This window comes from Doryrhamphus excisus, linkage group LG8, assembly GCF_037039965.1.
Source record: "Doryrhamphus excisus strain RoL-2023G ecotype Guam linkage group LG8, RoL_Dexc_Guam_v1.1, whole genome shotgun sequence".
Lineage (NCBI taxonomy): Eukaryota > Metazoa > Chordata > Actinopteri > Syngnathiformes > Syngnathidae > Doryrhamphus > Doryrhamphus excisus.
The window spans coordinates 15084690-15108576 of NC_136364.1; the positions used below are offsets into that span (position 1 = coordinate 15084690).

A 23887-nucleotide genomic window follows, 5' to 3' on the forward strand; every position below is an offset into this window, starting at 1 on the left:
AATCAATAAATATTTATTATTCAGGGCAGATTTATTTCTAATGCATCGGTGGTAATATAATATTCTCAAGTCATTTCACCTCAAACACAGAAAGATAGGATATAATCCAGCATTTATCATTGGATTTTCAAGGGCAGTATTTCTTTTGAGTCTATTTTCCCATAAACAAACACTGGTCAACACATTTTTGTCCTAAGCTCTCCCTCAACAATAGAGTAACTGGAGGTAAAGAGAGAAAGAGAAGATTGAGGTGTTGAGAGATTGAGGGAAAGATGAGGGAATGACTTTATGTACAGCAGGATTGTCAATAACACGATCAGTCCTGTGACGGTCTGTTCCAAATATTATATATTGTATCACTAGCTTCACCACTCTAATTAATAAGTGGATAAATGTGAAGACGCAATGGCGAATGCTGCTGGCTGCACTTAGCCTGGCTGTACTCCACTACACAATATTCCGTGGGCCGTGAAAGACGTTTGTATTTCCACTTCTTGCAGTAACATTATCCTGATACTGTCTATCTTATGTTTACGTTCATGACGTTCACACACAACATAACTTATGTGCTAGTTGCTATTTTGCAATACTGTGCTATGCTATTTTTATACAATGTCAAGTAATTGATACGGCCATAAAAATGTTGTTTTTTTGACAACAAAGATTTCGCTAACCGGGGTGTACATTAACCACAGTATATTTAGAGTCAAAGTTTTGTGTAACTATAATTGTTTTTCGTGAACTCTCGAACCTCAGAATCTACCCACGCACACTTGTACATAGTCTTCTCCTACGTTTAGTGTATACTGTATAGTGCAGGAGAACTCCACCCCAATGTCCTCCCACAATCATCTATAAATGTTCAATGCTAAATAGCTCATGAATATGCTGATGCTTTTAATAAGCATGTGTTGAACTGTCAGTGAGGGGAAGATAGAGACAGCGATTCCAAAAAAGAAGGCAACATCACGTCTTAGTCTTCTATTTGAAAACACCTTCCTGACAATCCTGGAAAACAGTGAAGTGTACAAGGATATTTAAAGTGCTCATGACATCAGAATTCGTGTTATGTTTGCCATGCAAAATAAAATTTTAATATTTCCTGTGTATTCCTGTATATTCTGTATTTCGACCTGTGCTCGATGTTGACATACAGTAAAGTCTCGTTATATCGATATCGGTTATAACGAATTACTACTTATTAAGATACTATTTTCATTTCCCGGCAAATTTCTAGTCTTTTATGATATAATTAGTTCCGTTAGTACGATACCCAGTTATTATAATAATCCGGTTACTACGATGCCCTTTTCATCTCCCGCCAGCCAATTTGGTCTGCTTATATCGATACAAAAGCAGCTTAAATCAATCTTTGCTTAAGGATTTCAATACCAAAAAAAGAACACGGCGAACGGCTGCTTCTCGTCAACTTTATTTTTCACACTTCCACCACCAGAGCGCAGCACTGTTTCCCGCACTTCCTGGTTCACAGGTCATGCTCAACCTGCCCCACATATTGAAATCCTTAAGCAAAGATTGATTTAAGCTGCTCGACATTGTTCTATACTATAGAACAATGTCGAGTGCATTATTGCCCACTTTTAATGCAGTTCGGCGCAGGATCGGATATATGGATAGTCCGGTTATATCGGTATTTTTTCCGACTCCCGAGAATATCGATATAACGAGACTTTACTGTATTTACTTTTTTTTACTGTTCTTGTTATTGAAAAACAGGCCAATCAGACACGAGAGAAGAATGAAGTATTGGTTTCATATTTGTGCAATTCCAGTAACGATTTACCATGATATATTGACTTATATTCACTTTGCTGCAAGTTTCGAGGCCGAGTTAGTACCTCCATAGTCAAACAAACTTTGGCATCACACAGCACACAACTATGGTGCGTTGAAGGACCGCCAAACCAAGTGCCAAAACACTTGATGAAAAAACATCATCAGTGAAGCACAAAGACATAAAAATGTAAATGTATTATCATTAATTCATTCATTTTCTACCACTTATGCTCACGTGGGTCGCAGGGGGTGCTGGAGCCTATCCCAGCTGTCTTCGGGCAAGAGGCGGGGTACACCCTGGACTGGTGGCCAGCCAATCACAGGGCACATATAGACAAACAACCATTCACACTCACATTCATACCTATGGACAATTTGGAGTCGCCAATTAACTCAAACTCCAAACTTGAACTCGGTTCTCCAAGCTGTGAGCTCTGCGTTCTAACCACTCGACCACTGTGCAGCCCTGTATTATCATCTTTGTAAATTATTACTGATTCATGGGGAGTGAGATGCATTTTCTGCACACAAAATGGCTTGTTTTGGACAAACAAATTTAAAAGAAATATATATATATTTTTTAATTGCAGGGACACAAATGCGGAATCACAAATGTGCAGGTATTATTGTGGATGATACGATATTGCCCATTGCTCTTTTTTAGTTGATGGGCAATAACAATGGGCAATAGTAGCAAGAGCGCTGAGGAAGAGGGAGATGAAAATGATAAAAATCATTCACTGCTCTCTTACATGAAACTATCTCACATTGAATGTCCTGAATGGAGAAGGTGTCCATCTTCTGTCAGCCTTAAACAGACATTATGATTGCATTACTTTTACATAAGGAGATCAAAATCAAGTGGCCTAAAAGGTGGTGTGTCATTTATTGTAGGGGCAAAACACTTTTCAATGAAAATGCGGAGAGCAAAGTGATGATTACTCCACCAAGGTGCCTAACGATGAGTTCCTGGAAGGGACTCACTCCAGAGAGTTTTATATATATGTGTGTGTGTGTATTTGGAAGTGCACACGATGCAGCATTCAACACGGAGAAAGTGAGATCAGAGATGAAAAACCGCAGCAGGGTGTGCATGATTACCGCTGGCTCCCCACCTCCTTTCAATACAGCACAGCCGGAGAACAGAATTACAGTGCCTCACTCTCCTGATCCCTCTCAATTGCTTGTGGTGTTTCAAGACACACACACACACACACACATTTAGTTCAAACTAACATTTATTTTTAAAAGACTAAACTGCTCTCTTTTCCTGACATTCACTTAGAAAATCAGTTTATTTTCATTATGGGACATTTGTACTCCTAAGAGCATGACAGTTACAAAATCTGTGTCACCACAACATGAGCTACATTTGACGCATACATCATCAATCCATTTCCCTCTAACATATCTAACAATATGGAAAAATAATTAAAGGGCACTTAAGATTTTACTATATGCAATGATGTTTTATAGAGAACAAATAAAAACATCTATTCCTTCAATCACAAATAAAAATTAGAAAGACACTTATTGTATTGAGCCAATCGATGCTGGTATGTTTGATCAATCGCTTATCAAACCTGTTTCTGATCGACTATTCTTGCATCTTTGTTTACTCGCATACATGTCCGTCACTGGCTGTATTTTATATTGGCAGGAGCTAGCTTGTTCGTTGACTAGAATTATCCACTTAGCTTCTGGGCTTCAGACTCCAAATGTGACATTTTGTTTGACCCATGCAATCTGAACACTGAATTTATTCTGTTTCAATTTAAGCAGTACAGATTTATATTTAATAAAGATAGTTTTTTTATTCTATTAATTTTGTTGTCTTGAGATAAAAAATTATTATTGATCAGGTTCCCAGGTCAAATAGTACAAGAATTGTTTCACACTAATAAAGGCAAAGAAAAAGACATTCCACCCCAAATGTTTATTTTAATAATAATAATAATATTTTAATAATACATTTTATTATTATTTGCCAGGGGCCATTGGAAATAAATAAATACATTGAAAAGTACTGTTAATCCATGTTGTCTATCAGCTGATGGCTGATCGATATTGGAATAAAAGCGTGATGGGAGCATCCCTAATACATCCGGTACATTTTCCATTTTCCAATGGCTAAAAAAAGCCCACAACAATCTGCTCCCAAATGTACAATGTTTTTTCTACAAAAGCGGAAAGTTACCAATAAAACATCTGTATGCATACACAATCCAAAAAGTTTTTCTAAATGAATAATTTAAAAGAAAATAAAAGAAAATCACAGTGGATATTGTCACATTCTTTTTCTTGTGACTGCTGTGTGGTTTTTGCTGACCTCTGCTGTTCTCCTCTGTTACAGACACCTGATCCTGTTACCTGATCCTGGGTGGAGCCAGGAGTCACACCTGCAGCCACTTAAGTTAATCACCAGAGCTCTCAAGTTAAGCTCCAGTCGTTCGTAGTTGCTAGCTTGTTCCTCAGTTTGAGTCGTGTCTCATTTTCCCAACTTCCCAACTTCTCATGCATGAAACATTCTTTGTCATTGTGGGACTCTTTAAGTTTGCTGTAAGAGCTAGTCTTTTGCTAAGCTCTCCTTGTTTATTGTTTTTTATATTTGTCTTGTGGCTTCGCTGGGCACCATTGCAGCCCGTAAAACAGTAAGCGTAAAACAGTTTGTATGTATCAAATATATAGTCTGGTCCCCGGACAATTTTGTTAAAAAGCCAAAAAGTTTGCCCAACCCTGGTATACAATATATGATGAAATATATTTTATAAAATAATTATAAATAAATTATTTCAGGCTGCAATTAACACATATTTTGATAGTGATCAATCAGTCAATTATTTTTTTATTTTTTTTCCATAATAGTTGTCGATTAATTGGTTAATCGAATGAACCGATTAATTGTTGCAGCTCTAATAAGTTGTAATAAGATGACACTGTGGTAAATTCAGAAAAAAGGACACAAAACGCAAAACACAATGCATTTTTTTACACAATAGAAAGCTGTGAATTTATAAAACAATATAACACTACATGCTGTGCTGTCTAGGAGAACAATCAAGTTTTAGTTTTACGTTTAGAAAACATACTACAGTGCTTTAATGTTGTATAACTTGTGCCCATGTGAGCTAAAAAATGAAAGTTAATTCATTGTGTTTAATTCCCTTGTATTAAGTCTAGTAATGTGACGCATCTTTTATTTCCTATTTTTTATCCCATATTGTCCGGGCTCTAGTATATTATACTGTACTGTATAATATAATAAATCTCTGTCTGTTAATACTCCTGTATTTATTCCAATCATTCGGTAAACACAAGAACTGTAAGAAGAATGTTCTTTAATGTAACTTTGTTCATCATGTTCCAGTTGCAAAATGCGGTTTACTGTTTACTGCCTTTTCACAATCGCAGTTTCCATTGCAGTTTGTTCTTTCTTGCAGGCTTTCTGATGTAATTAAGACGCTTATCACGTCGACTTTCAGGTCCACTGAATACTTCACATTATGCTTCGATTAGGTACTGTTAACTCCACTCACAGATCTGAGTACACACACACAAATGGTAAGCTGCATGTTTTTATGTCTTTAGAAGACCATCTTTGCTTGAATCACCACTGTGGTTTTTTATACAGTAAAAAAACTTCCAAAATGAACTCAGAATAATACTAAGACTAGGCCTGCCATAATAATGGATGTATCAATTTATTGAACAATTAAAAAAATAAATAGATGAGCCGATAAATCAACATACTGCAAGTCTATGCGCCCCCGCTCCATTGTTCTGCGGTACACAGGCTGGATGACAAGAGGCTTATATAGCAATATAAATCTTCAAAAGCCTTACATTTGCAAACTATTTCAAATAAAAACGTACAGTGACTGTGACTACGAATGTCGATGGTTGACGGATACAATGAGACAGTGCGACTGTTAACGTATTAGATGACGGTAGTTGTTCTCAGAACTTGTACATTTCATAACCAATAGAATATTTCTCATAACTGTGAGTATGCTTGTGGGCCTGGAGAGTAATTATTGATTGGCTCATCCATGTGAAATGAAGGGAAATCAAGGAGAGAGTGGGAGTGACAGATTAAAGCAGCTCGCTTAGAGTAGAGAAGATTTAAAGCTAAACAACTCAAATCTGATTCCATCCTCCAGGTCCTTTATTTACCACTACTATTCATTATTTCAGTCATGTTTTTTTTCCCATCCATGATTAATCTATTTCAGATAATTTGTTGAAAACTCCACTGTGAATTTTTCCCGAAATACATTAGGATATAAAGCAGGATCATTCTGCTGCACGTCCCGTGGTCTCATTGCATACATGCGCAGTGGCTCAGCACAAAAACAAACATCTGAATCATCTAGTTTAATGACTCTGGAGAAAAAGGTTTCAGTGTCTCCAATTAATGCTGAAATGGGATGAGAGCTTGTTACTGAGACATGGTTCCAGCTTATAGCGACCACAAGTGAAATGATCACGTGATCATTGTTCTCTCTACCATATGAAAATGATTGTTATGTAAATCAATACACCCACTTTCTGGAAGATGCAAGTCCATCTTATGACTTTCTCTGGGTGATTTCACACCTCAAGTTTGCTTTCTCTGGTCCAAATCGGTTGTTGGGTTTGTAAACCGGGTGCGTTTCACCTCCTGGTGCGTTCCATTACCCCCAAGAATACCAAAATCTGTCTCAGCAGACCAAGTAACATTGCTTCAATTATGGCATGGTCACATACAACCACGCTGTGAATTGCAAACTGCAGCCACAATATGAATATGAACTTTCTTGAAGTAAAGAAACAAAAATAAAACACTACCCACCAATCACCAATTGGGAAATAAAAACATGTAAAATAGAATTATTAGATAGTTAGAAGATTACCAATTATGAAAAGAATCAGTCTTAATAATAAATGGAATTTCTATCCAGCAGCAGCAGAATAAAGTCCACATGATCTCAACAACAGTACATGTTAAAATAGCAAGGAGTAGGAGTGATGTCTGCTGTGTGGCAGTGGTTTTCGTTAAAGTCTCTTCTGGGGTGAATTATTACACAGCGATTGAATTCTACAGCTATTTTCTTACTACATTACAAGTAAACTACATAAAGTACATAACTGAGTATTGTTCGTTCGTTAGTTCATTCATCATATCACTGTTTTGGGAGAAGTGGTTTGCTAGTTAGCCCAGCCAAGATGGCGGCAGACAGCTAAAATCATATTGGATTTACGTCAGACCCCAATAAGGAAGAGGGGAGGTGTGAGCCGGTGTGGTGTACGCTGGTGCCTTGACACAGGAGCATAGTCCAAAATGCTTACCTGTAGAAGTCTAAAAGCATATTCAGTATGCAAGTATCAAAATGAGCGCTGTGTACAAAAATGCATACATCTGCAAAAAAAAAAGATGCAGAGCAATCACATAGATGCTAAACCAAAGACCTGCCTGGTAAATCAAAAGCATCAGAGACTTGCTCATAAACAGGACATTTTTACTGAAAATGCTGAAAAATATTTTCTGCAATTTTGACTATATCGACAAAGCAACCGCAAAGGCACAAGACAGATGCAAATGCTGCCTGCTGACAAAGACAAATAAGATGTGGCTAATTGCATTCAGCTGCATGTGTTTTAAATGCGAGCTCCACGGAGTAACCAGCTCAGTAGACTGTAGCTGTGGTGGAATTATACCCACGTTTGGCCTTTGGATTGTAAATATTTAATTAGCAATGATTGTGTGATGAAGTGTTATGTTTTGCTCTTTGTGTGTAATGCGTCTCCACCAAAGTAGTCTAGCTGACTACTAATGGCGGGTACTGCTGCATGCCCCTTCCAGGGACGGCAAAGCAAATGGGAAAACGGAAAATCAAAATAATCACACAGAAAACACCATAAAAAATAAGAAATAAACATAAAGACATAAAGAACTGGGACAGGGGAGTCAATACTTCTAATCTAATATCACACAAAAAATTGTCGTAATCACACACAGAATGTTGGTACTTTTTCTATAACTTGCATATTACAGTATTGGTCTTATTTGACTTATTTAACAGAAACGTAAAAAGTAAAAGAAGCATAATGTGTCCATTAGTCAACATTACTTTGACATAAGAGCTGCTGCTGATACTGGATCTGCATCAATAACAAAGTGCTGGATAATATTGGATATTGGTAAGACAGCCAATATCGAGCGTCTGTATTAAAGCTCAAAATTTGTGTGACGCATTACACTGCAGTGTAGAACTGCATAACAATTCATTTCTTGGTCAATTGATCTGAAACTTGTTGTTTCTATTAATTGAGCAAAGGCTTGGAGACCAGGGTTCAATTCCACTCTCGGCCATCTCTGTGTGCATGTTCTCCCCCGGGTTTTCTCCGGGTACTCCGGTGTCCTCCCACATTCCAAAAATATGCCAGGTTAATTGCCGACTCCAAATTGTCCATAGGTATGAATGTGAGTGTGAATGGTTGTTTGTCTATATGTGCCCTGTGATTGGCTGGTGACCAGTCCGGGGTGTACCCTGCCTCTCGCCCAAAGACAGCTGGGATAGGCTCCAGCACCCCCGCAACCCTCGTGAGGAAAAGCGGTAAAAAATTAATGAATGAATGATTAGGCCCTACAATGGACCATACACAAAAAGCTAGTGGTTTGGTATATCTGGTAGACATCAGAAAACAGGTCAAAATCGTGATCACTGTTTTCCAAAGTCAAAGCCGATGTGTGTGAATATGTTATTTTGCCCAAAACACAAAGATAATAGTTCTGCTAAGGCAATTAAAAAATATTCACAAGGATATTTCCATTTCAAATAAAGACTGGTGAATCAAATACCAAAACAGCTGTTGATTAATTGAATAATCAATTAATCATTGATTAACTATTGCACCACAACCGCAGCAGTATCTGGAATGGCGTCTTCAATGATATCAAGCCTCCAAAAGACCACTGAATCATTTACAGACAAACGAAGGCACTAGCACTAGCACTAGCATAGACCTACATCCTTTACTGCTGGGATTTAGTGTTCATCTTTAACCCCACTTTACCATGACCTTGTAGGTACTTAAAAAGTGTAGCTGAGGTACTCCGGGAGCAAGAAAGAGATACAGACAGATAAACTAGAGGCGGAAAGTAAAAGAGAAGCAAGAGGGAATTGTAGAAGCCAGAGAGACGAAGCCAAAGCGAAAGATAAGTGCTCACAAGGGAGATGACTGTGGTTAAGGATTATTAAATGCAATCAATAACTAACAAGGCCTCTGCGTATGTGTGTGTGTGTGCGGGTGTACATACAGTACATATATACACATATATGTGAATAATGTATGTTTGTATGCTGTATGTGCATGTGTTTGTGTGTGTATATGAGTATACATATACACACACAAATTCTAGCTGTCTGGCAATCTACATTTCTTTTCCATATTTGACAAAGTTGATCTATTTCAAATCTATTCCAGTAATCACGCTAATACCATATAAATGATGCGTGTCAAAAGACTAATGAGTCTAAAAGTATAATAGATTACTTTAAAAAAAGTGAAAAAGGAAAACTGTACAACAGTCTTGTGTAAAATGAGACATTGAATGTCACTTAATACAGTTCATGAAGTGTTTTAAAGTGTTTTGAGAAAAAATACAGACATCCAATACTGGGTATCAGTAAATGAAAGGTCATTGAATTCTTCCTCCCCAACACATAGATAGATTTGAGATTATAATTCATATTTAGTGCTTGCCATAGATGGATTATGAGGTATTCATCAGTCATCGTGAACATAAATCATGTAAACTGCCTGGTGCCTATCACAGAAAACACATGACCAATGGGCTGGCAAACCATTTTTAAAGGCCAGTATCTCAACCATCACCCAAATTGGACTTTTTCTTCTTTCTGTCCACTGCACATTATCATGCCATCTCCTTCTCCAACTCCTGAGGCTTTTCATTCAGACAGGACGTTGCTGAAGACTGGGCCTGGGCTGGCACCCTGGTAGTATTCATTTTTCAAGAGAACTAAAGAAGGCAGAAGTGACAGGAATCTCTGTAGAGGAGAGCTAGTGGGAAAATCAAGAACAGCCCCTTTTCCACCAACATCTGTGATTTACCTGGTTAGATAGGAAAGGAAATCGTGTATAACCTGAGGGACTGCATGTAATGGGTACATTTTCCCTTTGGGGGCATCTCACCCCATTGATATTGACATCACAATGAATTTGATGGAATTCATCTCATTGTTTTACATCTCTTTTAAGATAAACTAATGTCACAAAAATCTTCGATCTTCAATTTTGATGGGAATTTCTCGATTAAATAAAGTTTGTAATTGCACTATCCCATGTGATGTTGCTGACATTATAATTATGCACTTACATAAATATGAAATCCTGCAAGGATACACATTAATATCACTCTGAATTATCTGCTCAAGGCTAGAGGCCGCTCGTCTCCAAAACAACTCCTCAATACGTTTCATTCAAATGACTTTCGGTCATTGGGTGTCTGGGCATGTTAGTCTGCCCTTCATCTTCTCTATCCTTCACCCGCTCCCTCGTACAAGTGGTTTCCACATTAAAATTTTAGCATGAATAGTTTTTTCTAGAAGCCATCTTATAAACTCATTCAATACCAACAACGTAGTTATGTTTTTGTAAACCCTAAAGCCCAAGCCCAACAACGTATTTATACATATTTTACTTTTTTTTTTGCGTGGGAGGTTAAAGGAGGTGATGATGCAACTCCTCACTAATAGATGTAGGTTTGAGAGCAATTTTAATGCCATAAAAACAGCCACTAAGTGGTGGAAGTGCATCATAAAGGGAAACACATATGACAGGAAAACATTTATAACATTTATAAACATTTATAAAAAACTGTGTGGAAATTTTCATGCATGCACACACACCCACGCACACAGACCAACGAATGCGCATGCACACGTAATTCAGTTCCAACTCACATAGTTCACTTCCATGTGTGAAAATTGTAAATAGCTCACGTTATATTTGAAAGTTAGTTATCCTTGAAATGTACATTTTCACAAAAATCTTTTCTCCCTTTTGTAGTTGGCAACTGATATTTTCCTGAAACTTCCCTATGTTCTACTCCTGATTACTAAAGAACGGGAAAAGGTCGAAAAAACGTTTTTTTTCTGATGAAAGTCTGAGAGTCTGATCTTGCTTTTGGTAGGTTCCATGTGTCTATAGCCATAGAACACAATATTCTTTGTGCCTTGAAAGAAAAACGTCTAAAATGACCAGTACTGAAGGGGTTGTCTTGTGAAAAATGGCTGGGTTCAAATGAGTTAAGTTGTATTGATTTGTCTTCTTGCATGCAAGATGCAGGTTTTATTGAATTGTCCCTCATTACTCCAAGAATTGTTTTGTCTCTTGTATATTTTGGAGTTACCAGCAGATTTTCCTGTGACAACATTTTTGCAATAAGAAACACAGTGACAAGGTTTTGGATGTATGCAAATCAGAAATGTTTAGATCAGATATGTTTATGAAAATAATGTGTCAGGGGCGGGAAATGTGAAACTACAATGAATACAATAAGACAGCATGTGAGTAAAAAAAACAGAAAATAGAGATGGAGGTTTTTGAAAGAATGACAGAAATGTAATGCGGTAAAAAAATAAAAAGTTGAATTTGTTAAAAAATCAAAATGCATGTCTGTGTTATTTGCAGATGAAAGGCGCTTTAAGGGATATGCGGATTGAACACACACCCACAAGGCTGCATGTCAGAGCGCAACAAAAGAAAGTGCAGCAGATTCAAACTAATATAATTATCAAGTCAGTTCTTCTGAAAGCTTCTGGAGCACAGGGTGGATTAGCCCACAGGTCACCCAAGCACAACATGGTGTGTCAGGAAACACTTGTTTATTGTGCGCTTTCACGCACCCGTAAATACACCGTGCAAAAGGGGAACCGAGCAGCGAGCCAAAACTTCAACCCCACAAAATTATCCGAGCTTAAAATAAATATAATCATAATAATGAAAGGAACATAACATAGAAATGAATAGGTTGCTTTGACTCAACAAACACAAACACACACACACACCCAAAAGATTGACACATTGCCGACAAGCTACTCTGACAGATTTTGGGCTGTTCATCGGCACAATCACTGTCCATTTTACCATTCTAGAGTATCACTTGCGATCATTAAAAAATGAACAAAAATATTAATATATTTTATTTAGCAACCTAGAAGCCAACTGTACAGTAACTCCTCATCACAGTCAATTGGTTCCAGATCCAACTGGGATGAGGCATACATATACATTATCTTGTTGGGAAAAAAAAACATGATAGAAATAATTCATTGGTCTCCTGTGTTACATACAACAAGCCTATCGGTGTGGAAATGTCATAACAAAGTTGCATTATTGCTTCTGAAAATATTCTTTATGTTCCAAATGTGTGACAAATGCAAAGATTGGCCTGTTCTGACATGCCGACCTGATTTAGAGAGTACAGATAAAACAGAACAGGAAATTAAACTTGATTTATTGTTTGTCAGATTTTTAGGATTAGTTGGAGATTCATAACGTGGAATAGTCCAGGCCAGTTTATCTCTTCTTAACCACCTCTCATGTGATGTCATATTACAGTGAGACCTGGTAATATTGATCTCTGCTGCTGCTATTGTCGTTCCCCACCAACATAGCTGGGCAATTATTTATTTATATTTAAAATGTGCCTTTATACACCACAATCATCTCCAATAGTTATTATCAAACCGCCCTGACCTTCTCTTAAACGCATTCTTAACTGCTTTGCCTCTAAAAGCGTTGATGCAGAACAACAATTTGTGGCGGGATAGCAATTTAAATGAGACTTAAGATTTGTTTGTCACTTTAAATCTTCTCCTTGAGTGAAGCAGAGCAAATTTGTAAGAAAGCATGACTGCCACCTTTTGGACATTTTGTGCAATTGCAAAAGATGTTGGCAACTTAAAAACATATCAATGAGGACCTGAGTTGAACATTTAGATTTTTGTCATTTTTTTGCGGTGACTGAAGTTGTTTTTAAATATTTGGGGGCAGAATTCAGTGTTTGGTGTGATGGAAAGGTCCTGTTCCCACTTTACAGTTGGGAGGGCTATTGAAGTGTCAGTGGTGTTCAGTAATGTATAGTATAAGCTTGGGAGTAGTTTATCTATGTTGGAGAAAAATTCCTCTATGATGCTTGTTTGGGTTTTGTGAGTTCAGTGTGTTTTAATTTGGGATAGGATAGTTGATTTAAGCTGTAAATGCTGGAGATATTAAAACTTGGAACTTGTTTAATTCTTGAAAAGGGATGATTTTGGAGTTTAGTCAAATATGGTGGAAATGTGTGATGCCTTTTTGTTTCACTGATATGAAGTGTAATGGTTTCTTATTGGTGGCGGTTGTTCCAAATTGAGTGGATAGTGGAACCGTGAAACCTTTGAAAGTGTTTTCCACTAAGTTACCAGAGCTGACGCTGTGGAGATGTTCTGAAAGCGAAATTGCCTTCAGGGGTCACTTCTAAATTTCCAGACTTTGGCATCGTTTAACACCAGGATACTACATTCAAACTATATTTATAGGTCAGAAAAGTCGAAAAAGCATAATAGGTCCCCTTTAAGAAAACACTATTGCTATTGGCTCCCCATTCCCCAGATAGTGCCTGCAACTCATTGAGAGCATTCTTCAGCATTATATGGCAAATATTGTCTCATGACTTTTTTTCATCAGAGTGTACAACAGGCCATTGTATGGACGGGAGTGCAATTCAATGCACAACAGGATTTTAACACCAGGAATCGTGCTCAAAGAAAGATAAAGCAATCTGCCCAACAAATGCAAGAACTTCTTCTCCTTTGTCTTAAATTTTGGCTGAACCATGTCAAGCACAAAAGGAAAGTCCCTCTTACTACAAGTGCTTTTGTGAAATTATTATATAGTCACTTCAATAGAGATAGTTGTTATTATCTGTCCAATTGGGTTCAGCTCCAATTACACTAAAAACACTGAAAAACTCCATTGCGAGTTAACTGAGAAGCAGACTCATACGGTGCATTAAAAAGGATTTCACGCTCCACATTTGCCTATGTCTTCTCTGCTTTATCATCAACCTGGCACATTTCTTGAGTGGAGTGAAGGCATGTGGAAGCTAAAGCAGGCAAAGGATGTGCATCAGACAGGGTTGACTAAAGCAACAGTTAAGCACAAAATACTACTATTATTAAAGATAGTCCACAGTAAACACATGCATTTGGTGGCACGAGTTAATATATGATGGTAAATCATTACAAAGCAGTGTACAGTAGATATGTATAATACATGTAAACAATGGCAATTTAAGAGCGAAGGGAATGTTTCTGGAGCTGAATCTACCGTGGTCTCCTTTCAATGAATGTGTATATAGCAGGCAGATAGTACTGCACAGTAAATGATGGCAACATTGATCTCCGGGGCTGTTTAATAGCCCTGTCATGTCAGTTTAGCACCTCAGCAACACTCGCTAATGAATACCAAACTCTGGCAACCAGAAACGGAAGGGTAGAAAAGGAGAAAGAGAAGAAAGATAAAGGATGCATTAAAGGAGAAGTGTTCTACACTTGTGTCAAATGTATTAGGGACTATGTACATAATGTTGTTTTAACGACTTTAATATTCAGAACAGACCTACAAAACCTTTCTTGCAATCTTCTACAGACATGGTGCAGATATTGACATGGCTACTGTCACAGATATTTTTATTGTTTTCTCATCCCTGAGCCAAAGTCTGTAAAAGGCATACGGTAAATTAAAAAAACCATCAGTATGACCTAAAGTTTGGGATGGGAGTAGATTTACTCCTCTAATTTGCATATTATTATATTAGTTTTTCCCCTGCTATTCCCTTCACTAGTTTGACAACCCACCATGTCTCGTCCTACAACCCCATCTCATGCAAGTGTGTCCAAAGTGCGGCCTGGGGGGAGTGGGAGATGTGCGTGGACATTACTGACCGGTCACAGGAGCATGCCACTAGGACGCTGAGCAGGTTATAGATGATGAAGGTGAAGATGACAGCCGTGATGGTGCCCCGTGGAATGGAGTAGCTTGGGTTCTTTAGATCACCTAGTTACATGGATGAAGTATGTTCATCGGGTCAGTAAGTCTCCAAGATAGGAGTCGACACATACCCTCGCATCTCAAATACCTGACATGTTGGACCCCGCCATGATGCCAGTACAGCCGTTAAACATCACAGCAAACACAGTGGCAAAGGTCATCAAATTCCCAGTTGTGTAATCCACAGTGTAGTCGGCTATGAAGAGAAAATGCTGCGCTTGTCATCATTCCATCTATCATGCCTAATAAAAATCTTCTGTGATTATAGCTCCATTATGAATGCAATATAATATAAAATCCCTTGCATGACATTGACTGCAATAACACATTCTATTCGGCCTTACCCCTCAGGTTCCCCAGCAGGGTATCCAACTTGAATCCAGTAAAGTTCGCTGAAGTGGGGCCTGTTCCATTTACTATTGGATTGAAGGAAACAGAACCAGGTAGTATGATGGTGCGAGGACCGACTGCAAAGAAGCTGATGAAGATGGTGCCGAGGACAAACATGACCACTAGGAAGATGAGGAATGTGGCCTTGGCGTAGATGTGAGCACCAACCAAGCAAACAAGCAAACACAGCAGGGCAATCGCAGTGGCATAAAGCAGAGACCACCAGTAGCCTGATGGCAGGACTTGGTGCGAAGACGCCGTCAGTGCCCCGTCTAAGGGAAGATAACATGACAAAGCCATACTGTGAATACGAATCATCATCATACGTAGAGTCTGATTATGTCAATACATAATTTCAAAATTGCAAAATCCAATATGACAATGACATTTTCCAACCTATGATGGCACAATTGAACCAAATCAAGATGAAACTTACCTTCTGGGACTCCAAAGGTGGCAACAATGGCTTCAACCAAACCCAGCACATACAGAGCACAAGCACACACATTTGCCAAGAAAAACATGATTCCAATGCTGCCACCAAATTCTGGACCCAATGCTCTGCTAATCATGTCTGAGGAAAGTTAAGGAAGGGTAGTTTTCTGTTTCGTCAAGAGTCAAATTAGGCTCTTAAAGCTCAACTGAAGTGTATTATTTTGATTTTATTGTCTTTTATTTTGATTGAAAGCCTGCAAATGTACATATGTAAGAAGACTTCAGATAAAAATGAATGAACGTATGCACTGTCACTTGGTTCTTGGTTATTACTGCGTTGTAATACTTTCTCAAAGATTAATTCCTTTATGTACCAATAATTCGTGAACATGTTTTCAAGGGTCTTGAATTTTTTTTAATGCAGCAGAGTGGCATCTATTAATATATTCTATAGGTGGTGACAATGCTGAGTAGTGCTATTTGAAAGTAACCAAGGCCAACAACTTTTATTAGTTATTAGTTTGTTATCGAGCTGTTAACTGTGCCATCCTACCTCTCAGTGTCATATTTCGCGAGGTAAAATCACTAATGGGATTTCCAATGTTAATTAGCATCGATTTAGTACATTTGTTTAATTACTTTCTTTTTTTGAATGTCACAGAAAACATCAGTTTTTCCAAGGTCCCATTTTCACATTCTGTCCTGGTTTTCCGTTGTTTTGGGTTTTTTTATTTAATACACTATTAAATAAAAGACAGTTATGACGTTTTCATTGGGCTATTAAATTGACTGGCATTAGGGCACTCTGCTGCATGCAATGCAATCCCTGAGAGGCTGCTGTGTTGGCGGCTTTTTGAATTAATGTTGCTATAAGAGCAAAAAGCTAAATTAAAAGTGAAACGCATGCATGGAGTTAATCCTCTGATGCTGGCCGTCTTGTACAATTAGGGACGTCAAATTCTCAATTTCTTGCGAGTTTAGAGAGCACATTTTCCATACAATATTGGTCAGATTCCACGTTTTTGGAATAATTTTGTCAATATTTTAAAATGTCAGTATTTCCCTGCATTACTGACAGGACAGACGGTCAACTGCAGGCCTCACTAAATAGCATAAAAATGTAGGTGGATACAGTAGGCCCCCCCAGCATCCAGGGCACCATTGGTGGAGATGGCACACACCGACAGCACAGTCATGCAGATTATGAAGTAGGCCACAATGAACATGGCGATTGCTTGATACAGTCCAGACTGGCCAACCAAGAATCCTGTGGACAAACCATACACCAAATGATGAAAAGACGTGCAGATTAGTAACTGCCAAAACTCAACTGAACGTTTTGGCCGTTTTGTGAATAAAACCAAAAAGATGCAGAAACTGAAAATCACACCACATTGAAAGCGTCAGTTCAATACTAACAAAAACAAACTATCACACATATTTTCACACTTGGAAACAGAGCTGCTGTTTTGGGCCTTTACCAACACTAAATTTCTTATACAGTGGACAGTCCTAAGGTTGACCGACTCATATTGACATATGCATTTGTTGACATAATTAAAAATAGAATGAGTTAACATACAATTATGCTCATGAACCAATCACAGCGGAATATTGCGGGTGTAATTACTTGAGTTATTACAGTTATGTGACGGCAAATGAAATTGTTAGTTTACTGGCTGAGAAGTGAATTGAGCAAACCATGGCTTGCTCATACATAAGGAAAGTTTAAAGGTTGACATTTAAAAGTGAATGTACAAACAAATATATGATAATTCTTCCAGAATCCAGCGCCAAACTTCTGTCTCATAATAATAACAATAAAAACAGCATTTGAGAATTTAACAGGGGATGTACTGTTCCAGCTTTTATTTTATATTTACTTTTTATTTATATTTATCTTCTCTCAGATTCACAATTGCTTGTTTTTCACCCGCAGACAGCTCTCTGGTTTTCATGTTGCTTTCACCTCTAAATACAGTCTACACTGCAAAATGTATCCTACCCCTTCTGAAACAGAGCATAGACATTGAGTGATATTTATTGATTAAATAAGCAATGTAATGGGACACACCTAGACAACAAAACACATTCACAGGTCTCATTTGATGAATGTTTTTTAAAGGGCCTCAATGTTCCATCACTTTTGAAGGACACAGTATATGCAAAATTTGAGATAGATAAGCATCTTCCATGCAGAGTTCCTGCAAAATATTTCTTCTCCTATTGGAACTATATGGAACAGCAAGTCAGGAGAAGTGAATGGCAGATGCAGTTTGCTGCTGTTTTCCTGCAAAGCTTAGCTAATATCCCTGTTGGTGCTGTTTATACAGAACAGAGATGGGATAAAGATGTGAAAATGCCAGCTTTCCAAGCAGTGTGAAATGGATACATACACTCTATACACAGCATTATAGCTTGACATGTAAAACAACAACTTCCATTAACAATTAAACCATTGTTAAGTCCTGTGCAGGGCAACCTGTGACGGTGTGGTCTTAAGTCGTACACAGACGCTACTGTGTATGTGAGTGTGTATGCGGTGCAGCAGCTGACATCTCACGAGACTTGAGGTGGGGGTAGGAACTTACTTGGTGGTAGTACTAGAAGACTGACACACTAGCTCAATAGAATACAGAAAGACTATAAATATACAGTAAATGTCTCCATGGTTGTCTGAGTCCTTTTTGCATGCTTTTATAGCGATAATGTGAAACCTTGCAATGTCATGGAAAATGATTTCTAGCTTCACACGAGTAAAACCTAGTTCTCAAAACACAGATATCAGTTTTAGGTGAAAAATGTTGAACTTCAAAGCAGAATATTTCAAGCCTCGTTTTTAATCACCTTTTGGAGAGACTATAAATGTGTGGGTGTAGTTACATTACAAAACTGACCATAGATCTTACATAAAAGTGTAAGAGTAAAGTTCAGTGTTACAATTGTTTGAGTTGCAGGAAGGCTGCATGCCATCATTGTCTAATTTGCATAATTGGTCACAACGCCTGAGCATATACTTTTATGGACACGGTGGGCATACCTGTCGACATTTGCATTTCGAAAAAATATGTTTTCCAGAAAATAAGAGAAATAAGGGAAAATAGGGGAAATTACACCCTTCCTTAAACCACTCAAACAAGTCCTACAATAATGTGTGTAAGAGGAGGGCTAACAAGGAGGATTAAACTCCAAAACTGTTGTGAGAAATTACTGACCACTTCAGTGTTCCGGTCCAAGAACACAAAGTCATCAGATAGACTTACACATTTTATTTGTGGACTTTGAGGTGCACACACGACACGTTACTTAAGAATCCAAATTACAAATATCTGAAGTACAAGCTATTGTTATTATTCTGAGTATTAATATAAACAACATGGCAAATAGACGTCCATTTAATAAGCGTTGCAATTGAAAATGATATCAGAACATTAAAAAAAAGTCACATTGGTAACAGCATTACCAATCCTAATGTAAGCAAAACCGAAAGCCGGCCAGGAGGGCCGCCAAAATAATGTACTTTATGAAAATTTTACTTTAAATTTAAAGTTGGTAAAAGACACACAAATAAAAACCCAGTCATAACAGGAAGTACAGGTGTACGGGAAGTATAACACATATAAGATATGCAAAGGGCCAATAAAAATCTATCTGTGGATGGGAAATGGTCCAGGGCCGCACTTTGGACCCCCATACTTCACGCAAGCATCAAATCTCACAACTCAACATCAAGTTCATAAAAAATAACAGTGCTGAATTGATTCCTCTATCAAAACTCACCTATTCTCAGAAATACAACCACGCTGAACATTGACAGCAACGTGGGGACGACCACACCGAAGAAAGTGGATAGTTTCTTCGGTTGCTTCGGATGGGAGAACCGCTGCCGGGGACTTACCGGGGGCTTCTCCCAGGCCTGACCGGCTGAAGGACCCCGCAGCTCGGATTCATTGACGCTGGTGGAGAGACGGTAGTGGAGAAGCGGAGTACGCTCTGACATTTTGAAAAACTTCACGAACAATTATTTTTCTTCTCAATATCTCACTGACTGATTTCACGGCATAACACGGCTATAAACCTTTCATCACCAAAGTTAATCAGTGACATGTCCTGGTGATTAGCCCATCAAAAATACAAGGAAGTTTAAACAGCGACGCCAGGAGATAAAGTATATGTTGTATATTCTAACTTCAGCGAACCTCATTTATACTTTCAAAAGTCGAGTACAAGTCCATCAATGTACTGCAGTTCTGGCTATTTCTCCGTATATCGATTGTCTGTGGCAGGCAAGTGTCATGTGATGCACAACCCCTCAAAAATATGCCACGCCAAGTATTTCCGGAGATTCAAAATAAAAGACAAGAGTTAAAATATATTACACACAGAATAGTGTATTAAATAAAGTTACTTGAACGGGTAGGCAGCAGTTTGTCTACTTCCTTACTTCCATGTTATAAATTAACTCCAATAACAGCGTAATTATTGGATAAACAATGATAAAAAAACCGTTGAGCGGAAACAACCATTTCCGGTGTTATTGGTCTATTTATGGTACTTCACTATAGTCTCAAATCCGAGTGTTTTCAGCGGCAACCGTGCTTCCAGTCTGCTGCAGGTTCACGTGTTTTGTTCTAACCAATCAATACACAGTATTTGGACGCCAAATACTTTCCAGTCCGAACACAGCTTTTTTGTGTAAAAGGGGGAAATATCTAATTAAAAATTGGAGAAAATATTGGAAATATGAGAACAATATGGAAAATATATTGTTTTCATTTATTTTTTCTTTTTGTTTTTTTGTTTGTTTATTTAACTACAATATTCTGCAAATGCCCCAACTTACAAAGAGTGACCAGGCCAGGCAACCTTTTGTAAGTCAGGAATTAATCAAACATAACATTCAACAATTACAATAATCCCTCCTCATTTCACGCTTTGAATAAAGTAGAGTTTTTAGCAGCTTCACTCTATCAAGTTTTTTCAAAAATATATTAATGGCTGGTTTGTGGTTGGCTATGGCCTATTATTAGTTTTTTTAAACACTCTGCCTAAAGTAAGCACTTTTAAGTATAAAAATGACTAAATGAACAAAAATACCAATACAGTTTGGTATTTTATTGCAATAACACATTTCAATTATCATTCCTTGCTACTGTATATCCTGTGCTATTTTCAGAAATTAATAAATGATTGCTGTTTCATGGTACACTGGTTTATTATTAGTCAAAACATATTGAAATGCAAGTGATATGTAGTATTCTGTCCACTGGGCAGCAGCAATGTTACATGGATGATACATCCATTGTTATTACTTTACCCCACCTTGCACTCCATGTCGCCATCCATGGGGACAGAGTGATGAAGGTTCTCCTCCCATTCTGTGTGGAAGTGGTACGCTTGTGGCTTCTTACTTTGTCCTTCGCCACACCATTTGAGTCCAGAAGAAATAAATTCAAGGCTAACTGGTTCACTAGCTTAATAGTTGTGTAAATAACAAATAATAAGAGTGTGATGGTGACTACAAAAGTGGGATTTCCTGACTAAAGGCTGGGCTGTAATGATGTTAAAATAAACAAACAAGTGTAATGTTCCTTTTATTGATATTGATACTCGTATAATAGAAGCAATATTTTTCTCTTGCCTTTTATGTTCATTTTCCCCAATAACTGTATTTTTTTCTTGTGTTGTATTCCTTGGATGTCTGCCTATTGCCTTACCGAACACCACTGCTCAGGGGTGTCACTAGGTTCTGAGGACAAGGGGGGGCTTAGCCCCCTGGAGATGCATAAAATATGAATGCAGTAGTAGACATTCCAAAAATGAAAATATCCAAAAAACAAATAATGAACAAGAACCGGATATAACTTTCCCACTTTTGGACAGATTTAGTAGAGATACTCAATTGTTTTAGGCCACCATTAAATTTACACAAGTACACACAATCTACACTGCAAAACCATTGATCAAGCTGGACAGTGATCAATTATATAAAAATCATTATTATATTATTAATTAGCCTATTATTATTATTACTATCATCATTATTCTTCCTCTGATTATTACTACTAGTAGTAATAATACTACTACTAGTATTAGCTTGCTTATTGGCTTGCTTATTAGCCTGCTTTTGCTCTATTATATGAAATTTGTCAGATTTTTTTTGTACAAAAAAAAATCAATAAAAAATATCAAATTATTTAGGGTGGCTTAAGAACATTTTAGGGGGAATAGGTGTAATGACTCCACTGGTTGTGCTACAGTAAAATATGTTTGATTTGACGCAACTTGCCATCTTCTTCGAAACGACCCTATCTATATTGCCTAGATTTAATGCGATATTCCACAATAAACTGTCTCATTTTGCACATCAGCACAAACAACTCTGATGTATGTATTTTCAGTTCGACTACCTAAAATACTAAGCGGGAGGAGGTTTCTAGCATTTTGGGGCCATTTAGTCAGACTAGTGTAGTGTCCATTTTACAAAATGAACACCCACACCCACACAAATGTGATTCATGCCAGACAGATCCTTGCAGCTCATAATCCTGTAGGGCTGCCCTCCTCTAAGGGAAGAGCCGTTACCGTAGCAACACCAAGCAGTAAGTGCCTTTTCAAAGGCTGCACTCCTCTGTCACGACCACCCCCTTCTTGTCTTTTACCAGCTCACAGGCCATTCTATCTAATTCAGCCACCGCAGTCATCTTGGACACAAGTGAGTTACTAGCACAACATCTGCTTTGCATCCTGCAATCGTATCGATAGCCAATAGTCTTATCCTGAGGAGGAACAAACGTGAATTTTGTCATTTTTGCCACAGCTGGATATCTCTCTATACCAAAGCATGAGATGTCTTCTTGACAAAAAAGATGAGGAGTACGTTCAGTGATGCCTGAGGCCTTGTGACTTACACAGTCACGCTTTCACACAGTAAATGGAATTATTGGAGGGTGTTTTTTTTCATATTTTTGCTTTTTTCTAAACATCCGATGTGGACAAAATTACTTCCTTTCCAGCCTTTTTGACGGAAGAAGACATGAGGGAGTTGAATTTATTTCATCATCACCATGTCTGGACTAACTTTTTGTCCCAGAAGAAGTCAAGAAAAGAAACCTCAAAATAAGGACTCAGATTGTGTGCAGGAGATCTCCGAATGTGCTGCTTGTAATAGAAATGATAATGTCACCCTGATTCTCCCGTGCTCTCACATCATGTGCATGCACTGTATATCTGCCGAAAGGGCAAAGAGGTCCCGCCGACCCTCCCGCCATCATCTGAGCTGCTCTGTGTTGTGTCCACTGTGTCGGTATGACGTGGAGCTGCCCTGTAAGACGTGGGCGTCTGCTTTGTCCTGTCTCCCAAAATATCCCACTATTAAGTCTGACCATGGCAGACAGCCACCACAACATATGCAAGTAAGAGGTCTCACTCTTTCAATTAATTAATTGAAGTATATTGAATATTTGTATTTAATGAATTGCTCCACTGTCACTGTCAGGGGGGAATCTACTCTGTGGTTGCAGATGACGAAACAGCACAATGTGAGTTTTTGTATGCACTTTTCATGCAAACAGCATCAAAAACATCTCTGTTATTAATGCTCACTATTATTCTACATGACATTTATGGTCATAGTTTGCAGTAGCACCCCTCGCAGGTCATTTTTCATTAGCTTATGCCTGACAGCAAATTTGTCACAAGGGGAGCGTGGCTGTATGTTTGGACCCCAAACCAGATGGAAGTGAAGTTTAATACAACAAAATTAGCACACAGGTTGACTGAATACAGGCTGGAAGCAAAATAATGAAAACAATATGTCTGCAACATTAGGTTGGGTCAAAGTGTAACAAAATAATCACAGCACAAGCTAGGGCGATGCTACACAAAAATGCAAAGAAGGGCAAAGGGCACAGAACAGAAGACTGTCCACCGTCTGCATGTCGCAAACATCCATCCATCTGTTTTCTATGCCGCTTATCCTCACTAGGGTGTAGCAAACACCAGGCTAATAATGGTCTGATGATGATGGGCAGGGTGGAGGGGCGGGGGCCTACCTACACAGAGAATAGAATGGTAGCAAAACCAACCGAGCCAGGCTCATGACAATACACTGTAAACCCGAATGTTCAAAGTACTTAAATAAATGTTATGCATACCGAAAGTTCGT

At 38.1% G+C, this 23887-nt stretch overlaps 1 protein-coding gene and 1 long non-coding RNA gene across 3 annotated transcripts in view; one reads left to right on the plus strand and one right to left on the minus strand.

The window, feature by feature from the left end:
- LOC144899664 (uncharacterized) overlaps positions 1 to 4333 on the plus strand; it is a 121053-nt gene extending 116720 nt beyond the window's left edge. The window contains exon 3 of the long non-coding RNA XR_013627995.1: positions 4151 to 4333. This is a non-coding gene — a long non-coding RNA (uncharacterized LOC144899664). The remainder of the gene's footprint in view (positions 1 to 4150) is intronic.
- Positions 1 to 20004, minus strand: part of LOC131134932 (zgc:153039) — a 44235-nt gene extending 24231 nt beyond the window's left edge. Inside the window, exons 1-7 of one of the 2 annotated variants that reach the window (XM_058080644.2) lie at positions 19920 to 20004; positions 19501 to 19676; positions 16853 to 16987; positions 15722 to 15859; positions 15240 to 15557; positions 14984 to 15091; positions 14790 to 14901 (exon numbers count right to left, since the gene is read on the minus strand). In XM_058080644.2, the coding sequence (XP_057936627.2) occupies positions 14790 to 14901; positions 14984 to 15091; positions 15240 to 15557; positions 15722 to 15859; positions 16853 to 16987; positions 19501 to 19676; positions 19920 to 19924 (992 nt within the window). In that variant the 5' untranslated portion in view covers positions 19925 to 20004. Of the gene's footprint in view, positions 1 to 14789; positions 14902 to 14983; positions 15092 to 15239; positions 15558 to 15721; positions 15860 to 16852; positions 16988 to 19500 lie in introns of both variants that reach the window. The other variant, XM_058080643.2, reaches the window with a different exon arrangement.
- Between the last annotated feature and the right edge of the window lie 3883 nt (positions 20005 to 23887).